Here is an 8483-nt window from a genome sequence, read left to right on the forward strand (position 1 = left end):
AGTTTTCTCATCTGTACAATGAGAGGCATAATAGCACCTTCAGGGCTATGAAGATGAAATGAACCAATCCAGGGTCCAGCCAATGCCATCTAACACCACTTCCCCACCATTAAGCTGGACACAGCAGAAGTTCACTTTCCCAGCTCCCTGGCCAGCAGGGTATAGGTACAAGGTCTTTCCTGGGCCAATCAGAAAGGTTCCTATGCAGAATATTCCATCAGTCTAAACAAGTTGAATGTTTAAGCAAGGGAGAGCTGGGCAGCAGCTGTGGCCAGATGCCCAGTGTGCAGGGCAGCGGAGTTATATCCCCACTCAGTAGGAGTGAGAGAAACGTTTTCCAGAGGCAGTCCCCTGCCTGACCATGGCTGAGGTCCTGCTGAGTAGTTCATTTTTCCTGCCCATTGTTCACCCCGAGCCCTCAGCATGGCTCTCCAAAACTGGGTACAGGGGCCAGGCTCCTCTCAAAACCTCTTTTTCTGCTTCCATCAACCACGGACTTTTTTTTTTTTTTTTTTTTTTTACAACAAACTGTACTGTCTGGTGAAGCTGGGCTAGGGGATAGGTGAGCTTTGAACCCACACCTGCCTGGCTCCAAAAACCCTGCTGTTTCTACCATATCATGAAGAGGCCCTGGGCATGGTCTGGGAAGAGGGACTAAAGTGTGAGAAGTGGACCAAAAGGGTCCTGTTCAGACCAAAGAGAAAGCGTCAGTGTTCCTGAGCCGGTTTTCTTGCATTGTTACCCACTTGGAGACAGAAGACTGGAGAAATAGGAAAAGGAAAACAAAATCCCACTAGGCCTCTCTTCCAGTGGGAGAGCCATGTGACCCACAGCTGCCTAGGAGCCTCTGCTCCAAAAGACTACGGGCCTCTTGAGCTCTTGATTTCCCAGTATGAGCTCATCACCTCTACCTTCTCTCACCTTGCTTGACTAAGGCCTGCTCCTGTCCCCACGATCCTGTCCCTGTCTTATGCACAGCCACACTTCCCTCCTGGGATTAGGGCAGAGATCTGAGAACTAACCCAAACTGCCTCCTCTCTACCTCCACCCCACTGTGTCCACACAGTCCCCAGGATGATGAGTTGTCTGAGTTAATAGCACTCTGCCCTGGGCCCACCTGTCATTCCCTCTCCCTTATTTTGGGGTCCTAGCTTGGTTCTTAAATCCCCACCGCAGACTCCTACCTCCATTTCTGTGGCTCAGCCTGCAGTCAGGCTCTGACATGCAACCTTCTCAGGTCTCCCCCTGCTTAAGAACTAACCCCCACCAAGGCACCCACCAACCTGCAGTAACAAGGGCTGGGCCAACCTGTCCTCCCCATTTCCCAAGGTAACCCCAGCCCACAGACAGGCTGGACCTTCACCATCCGGATCCTTGCTGGAGACTTGTCTGAAGCCTTCAGTCCAGCAGGAGCCAGGGACCACACTGGAGCATCAGAGCAAAGGACCCCAGCCCTTTTTCCATCTTGACCTCCTTCTTGCTATGTCTCTGCGTCTCCCCACACAGCCCAATGGCCATGTTTGCATGTCAGTGAGGGCCTTGGTTATCCACACACCTTTATTTATCTTTTTATTGTGTCACGCTCGTCACCATACAGCACATCATTAGTTTTTGATGTAATTAGTGTTCCATGATTCATTGTTTGCATATAACACCTTTAATGCAATGAGAGGACATGGCTCAGAAAAAAACACTTGTGGGCCAAGAAACCTGCCTAGGAGATCCCCACTGGAGGGCGCCCATCTCTTGCCTCCTTGGTCCTACAGGATTAGCTGCCACCTGGCCTGAGGACCTCCTTTGCTGATGAGGACAGCTGGCAGTGAAAATAGCTTGCTAATCCAAGCAGCTTAGGATCGCAAGGGTATCAGAGGCCACTGGCTTCCTGTCTCCCGCCCCCAGGAAAATACAAGACAACCAGGAAAGAAAATGTTAAATTTAAGGAACCCCAACCCTCCTCCCAGAATGTACTGCCTCCCAACCCCCACTCAAAATTGGTTTCTGGAAAATCTCTCCTGGGAAGTGGCACAAATCAAAACACTGTGGAGAATAATTTATTTTGAAAAGCAAAACATTTTTCTATGGGATTTATCTCTTACTATATGATATTTAGTCCTTTCTCTTGACTTCTACTACAGAAAACAAAAACAAAGCTATGCAATTAACCAGGGTGTATAAAACGCTCTCTGAAGATAAGTGGACTGCTGGGGAGGCACGCTGCCTCCAGGGGGCGCCAGCACCTTTCAAGAAAAGGGAGGATGTCTGGTTCACCTTAGGGCAACGAGTGAGTGTCAGCTCCTTGCAGGAGGTTTGTTCTCTTCTTCTGCTCAGAAGAATAGGGCGGTTTGTGTGAGGTTAGCAGGACTGGGCCCAGCACCCAGCCTCTTCCAAGTCTGGATACATAATAGTCAGGGGTCTCCAGCTGGCCGTTCCTCTCCCTCCCCATCACCACCACCACAAATGTGCTTCCTTAAGTCCATGTTATTCTGGCCATCAGCTTTCAAAAACCAACTGAATCACTAATTTCACATATGGTACTTATTTCTAGCCTTTCTTGAGGCCTGCATTCATCCTGGCACTGAAGAGCTTTCCTTCACCAAGGACACAGGAATTCTAGGTGTCAGACCCACCCTCCTTCTTCTTTCCTCCCCTTCCCTAAGCCCAGAGGACTTCACTCATGTTCATTAATCTAATTATAGATTCATTTGAGTATTATACCCTGTCTTTACAATCTAAGATTCAGGAACTGGCCAGAAGTTGAAATCCAGGATCCCAGTCTTGTTAAGGTTTTACTACTTCTCCAGATAAAAGCAGGGAGGTATAAAGCAGATTTTGGTTACAACTGAGAACTAAAATCGACCTAAATTCAGAATTCCTCATTAGCACATTTTGTGCTGATTCTTAACTGAATGGCTGCTTCTTGGGAGATTAAGATATACATTGCCATTGTCCCAACCACTAGAAGGTATTTTCCCTCACCTCTTCCAAGAAATTAGCCAAGCCTTTCTGTTCATTGACTCGGCAGTTTCTGTGTGACATCAGTAATGACAACATGGCCAGAAAAGAGCCAAGACCCAAGATACTGGAAGAGGGGAGGAGTCTGAACACATTGGAAGACAGGAACAAAGATACCAGTGCCCCATGGGGAGACCATGTGACACTCAGGGAGGCCACCATCCTACGTGGGGCACATTAGGGGAACTTTCTGTGAACTTGAAAGACAGGGGAGGAATTTGAAAATGACAAACTACATATCTTACCAGAACCACAGGATCGGGATACAAAGCAGTTTAAATTAGATACAGAGAATTTAAGGAATGTGGTCATTCTTACCCCAGACTTAAAGAAGAAGGTTCTCATCTGCTGATGTGATGTTTTGTGGCAACATCACCAGCCAACTCTTAACTAGTATAGAAGGTGGCAGAGGGAGCTTAAGCAAAGTCATGATTCAGAGTGACTACTCTGGAAGGGCAGGAGAGAAGAAGGGATGAGACAGGATTTGACTGCTAAAGGGACTTTGGGAACCCAGCCTGGTGACAAGTAGGAGCTGCCACATTCGTAAACTGTAAGTCATCATTTCCACAAGTCATTTTGGAGTTTGTCAATTTCAATGGCTGCAAAGCAACTTGCGTGTCCATTACTTTTTATTAAAACAGACTGCATCTTATAAAGTTGGGGGAAGATGTTCCATTATGTTTCTTCATAACTTTTGTTTGGTTAGCTTTAATATTTTTCAAAATGCCTCCCTTGCTTTAAAATGACAGGGTCACTGTTAGTAGTAATTCTGCATGTGGCTATAGCCAATGTGCTTAGAGGCATGTGGGCAGGTCACAGAAGATGCCCAGGCTGACATTTCAGGGGTGCCAGCCTTGACCTCCCCACTGCTTACCCTGCCTCACTTTGCAGATCTGCTCATCAGTGGACCTCAGTGCTCACTGCTATAAACTGAGAGGATGCAGGAGAGCTCTAGAGTCCCTTTCCATTCCAAATTTTTATTCTGCTTTAGTGTAGTGCACTTGTGCCTTTCAAAGTGATTTCACAAAAATATGGACCAATCCAATAGAAGAGGACAACAGTGCACATAATCTGACAGTTGTCAAAACACTTATGAGCAGCTGACTCCGGGTTTGTCAAGGGTGAGACTGGAATCAGGCATCTCATTCATTAATCCATTCATTCATTCATTCATTCAACAAATGTCTGTTGAACATCTACTACGTTCCTACATTGTTCTTCCTGCTGCAGATACAAAAGTGAACAAAGCCAAAAATCCCTTGTAGAGCTTATGTTCCAGTAATGGGAGAGACACTGTAAATAAGACAAATCAGTAAACTCATGTAGCATACAAGATAATAGAAAAGTGTTCAAGGAAAGGGTGATAGGAAATGTGGATGTGTATGCAGGGTGCAAGGTGAAATTTTAGAAGGGGTTAGTACCTGACCCTTAATCCTATTTGTAAACCATCCATGATGCCACGTAACCACATGCTGAGCAGACGCATGGCAGGCTGGGAAGGATGTGAGCTCAGAACTCGGTGGTCCTGGGACTGTATTCTTGCACCATTTCTCCTGAACCTATGATCTTAGAAGAGACGCTTAACCTCTTGGAGTTTAGTTTCTTCTGCAGTAATATGGGAATTAAAGACCTACCTCCCAGGTGTGTCATGCAGATTCAACGATGTATGTCCATGAATCATGGGGAGCCTCAGGTTCACACTCCAGGGGGCGCCCTTTCCTTACCCACCTGGGATGGCAGAGGAAAGAGGCTTCCCGAAGCTTCAGCCCCCTTCTGTGGGGAAAGGAACCATCCTACAGAGCGTCCCTTGTCTCTCTCAGAGAAGGGAGCCTGCAAGAATGGAGGTGCTCCGTTGGTGCCAGCAGGGAACACCGCTGGCTCCTTCCAGATGCAGAGGCTCCTCCAGGAGGTCCTCTCCTCTCCTTCAGCCCAGCCTTCCCCCTGCAGCCAGAGGATTCCTCAGAGTGCCTCCCAGAGCCAGCAGTCTTGTGCTCTGAGCCAAACTCCTGTCCTTGGAGGCCTTCCTCCATCTCCATCTCACTCGGTTCTCACACAGACCTTGTGGTATCCTAGAGCATCTGTAGCTATGGTGCCCACCCCCGACCCTCTCCATCACCCTCCATCTAAACCTCCAGCACCTGCTGAACTTCCACGATCTGCTCTTGCCCCCACTCCTCAGGAGCCTCTGGGAGCCCTGCCCTCCCTTCCCACAAGTCTGGTGTGGGCCTGCTCCCATGTGCCCGGCACCCCACACAGATCTCTGTTTGGCATCTGTCAAACCATACGCTAGGTTGCAGACCCTGAACAAGGACCATGGGCCGAATTCAGGAGCCTCCCCTGGGGACTGGCACCGAGCGTGACACAGCAGGGGTGCCTGGGGAGGTCAATAAATGAGTGAATAAATGGCTGGCTCTGGGTGGAGAATTAGAGGGGTGTGTGGGTGGAAGGGGAGGAGAGAGAGAGTCAAGGGGATGGGGGTCGGGTGGGCCAGGTGGGACCAGCTGCTGCCTGCACCAGGTGGGCACATGGAAAGAGAAAGAAAAGGTCAGGTTTGGGGGCTGTGTGGGTGGATCACTGGCCACTGAGATGTCCCGCAGCAACTTGCCAACCACAGCCTGAGCTCTGCATGGGTGGCCCCACCAGAGGGTTGAAAATTGCAGATCAAATGAACATGTCCTCAAAGGGAAGTGGAAACCAATCAAAAGAACTCACTGACTCAAAAGAACTCCCAGCTGATGGCCTTACACATAGACTGGCCTGAGTTACATCAGAGTTTAGGACCTGAGGTTTACAAGGACAAAGGCAGATAAACAGAACAGTTACCGAGAGAAACACAACATGCAGTAGGTTCTGGTAGCCAGAGCTTTCTTAATTTCCATAAGGTTTTAAGCCTAAACTGTTGTACATGATCACTTCCTGAGAGCTAAGGGGCGTGTGGGTCTGAATTCACATATTCAGAATGTGAAGAACCATGGAGCGAGTGTTGGTTGAATTACTGGTCCCAATTCTTCATGCCCCTGTGGTAGGATTTCACATCTGCCCCCTCATCATTGCTTGACTGTGGGCAGCACACACATATCACCCATTTACTTTGGGCTTGGCCACTGACTTGCTTTGGCTGAGAGGATGTACGTAGAAGTGACCCAAGGGATGCCGGGATGGCTCAGGCAACAGTCAAACGTCTGACTCTTGGTTTCTGCTCAGGTCTTGATCTCAGGGTCTTGAGATCCAGTCCCATGTCCGCCTCCGTGCTGAGCATGGAACCTGTTTAAGATTCTCTCTCTCTGCCCCTCCCTCCATACTCTTGCATTCTTTCTCTCTCTAAAAAAAAAAAAAGAAAGAAAGAAAGAAAGAAAGAAAAGGAAAGAAAAAGTGACTCAAGCAGAGACTTGAGGTGTGCTTCTGTATTTGGCTTTTCCTTCTTGGGCTCTTGGCATAAACACGAGAGAAGTATTACCTGGGAAACCCATCAGTACTAGAGTAAAAGATATGAACTTAGAGATGATTTGTGACCTGGAGCCAAGCCCAGCCAAGATCAACTCAACCCTGCCAACCCATAGACCCTCAAGTGAGAAATAGATGCTTTAAGTTGTTTGCCAATGAGATTTTGTTATTTAACAACAGCTGGCCGATCTGGACAATAATAAATATCATTTACTCAGTGATCACACTGTGCCAAGTGTCATGCAAGCTATTTCTACACACCTTCCCACATAAACCTGACAACATCCCTAAGACACAGGTGTTCACCCTCCACATTTGCAGATGAGAATACTGAGGCTTTAACTCGGTTAAAGCAATGTGTCCAAGGTCAGGACTAATATGCGAAAGCTTTGAATCCAGGTTTGTCTGCCTCCAAAGCCCAAACTTGCCTCCACATGGAACAAACAGAAAGGTGATAGGAGCAGGACCTCCATGTTGTGCCTCACAGTCCTGATGCCCTAGGTTTACAAAGCATATCATTTTATTGCATGACTTTATTTCAATCAAAATACATCAGAGCTGAGGACTCTCTTTTTCAAGGACTTCTCTTTTTCAAATGATGACCAAGCTGTTCGTCTACAAACTCCAATGCAGACGGTCCTGCAGACAAGTCTGACCAGCCTTTCCAAAGGAAACACCCGTGAGCCATCTCCGGTTCTTTGCCAAAGCTTAGAAGCTGCCCCTACAGGTTTGCTCCACGGACACCGGCTAACTATGAGAAGTCATGTGCCGAGACAGGTGGTGGCGCTCCCGGAAGTATTCATGGCAAATGGGACATGTGAGGGCCTCTTCTCGCAGCTTCTTAGAATGTAGGTCAGGCCCTGCGTGCTCCTTTTTGTGGTGGGACCGCATGTGAAAGACCAGGTCAGAGGTCAGGCGAAAGGACAGGTTGCATTTTGCGCACCAGTTCTGGGTGGACAGGCCCAGGGATGTGAACGTGGGTGGCAGCAGAGCCCAAGAGGCAGAGGAGGAGGACAATGAGGGCATGGGCATCTGGCCTGTGGCATGCTTTCGCCACAGTGTGGGGGCACCCACTAAAGCACTACAGACAGGAGCATTTTGTGGCAACATTTGCAGGTGCCAGAAATCACCCACCAAAAACTTAGAATTTGAAAATTGACCCCAACAAGGGACATCTACCGTGTTGATGAGTCCCAACAGCTCCCCAAGGACATCTGCCGGTCCACCGGCCTGGAATATAGAGCTTGGCCCCGGTCTCCCTGTGGGACACCTGGCTGGTTTGCTGAAGGCACTTCTCTGCTCCCCTCGGGCTCCGCTGGGCCACACAGAGAAGACCTTGCTGCCAGCTGGATCCCTGGGGATGCCCTGGGTCAGCTGCTGGGGACCACGCTGGCCTGTGAGGTTATCATGCTCCCTCTCCTCGGCCTGTGCACCCACCAGCCTCTTTTTGAGCCGAGGCACCTCCATGAAGGCGCTCTGCCCCTGTTCCCAGCACACCTTCTGAGACGTTGGCCTTCCCAGTCTGAGTCTGCCTGGGGTGGCTGATGGCACCAGCTCAGCACAGGCCTCATGCAGGCCCTCACTGCCTGGGACAGCCTCAGAGCCCAGGTGGTTAGTTTTTTCCAGCAGCACTGGCTTGCAACCCTTGCCCTGGTTGGTTTCACTAAGCCACCATCTGTTTTCAGCCGAAGAGCTCCACACAGCACCCTTCCCAGCAGCCATGTTCACCAGCAGGGTGTGAGCCGGCTGACGAAGGTGGAGGCCCCAACAGCTGTCAGTCTTCAGGGGTGCTGGTGTTCTGGAGGGCTTGACCCAGGGAGGAGCCCTGAGACTGGAGAGCTCCCCTTGGCTGCACCAGCCACGCTTGGACCGCAGGACTCTGCAGAGAGGAAGCGACAGCAATGAGACATGTGCTCTTCATCTTTGTCGTGTGCATCCAAAGAAGCCTGATTGCTGCAGATGCAGGTGCTCACCCTGACTCAGAGCGCTGTGCCACCTGCTTTCACCTCCAGGACTCCTTCAGGGAG

General features: G+C 49.5%; 1 protein-coding gene across 1 annotated transcript; it reads right to left on the reverse strand.

Moving 5' to 3' along the window:
- Nucleotides 1-7203: 7203 nt before the first annotated feature.
- ZNF488 (zinc finger protein 488) lies at nt 7204-8202 on the reverse strand (the record flags this gene model as incomplete). Its single annotated transcript, XM_080823197.1, has 1 exon — nt 7204-8202. Exon 1 carries the CDS (start codon nt 8176-8178, stop codon nt 7204-7206), a length of 975 nt encoding a protein of 324 aa, XP_080679323.1. The 5' UTR covers nt 8179-8202.
- Nucleotides 8203-8483: the final 281 nt, after the last annotated feature.

The sequence above is a fragment of the Martes martes genome, assembly GCF_963455335.1.
Source record: "Martes martes genome assembly, chromosome: 14".
NCBI lineage: Eukaryota > Metazoa > Chordata > Mammalia > Carnivora > Mustelidae > Martes > Martes martes.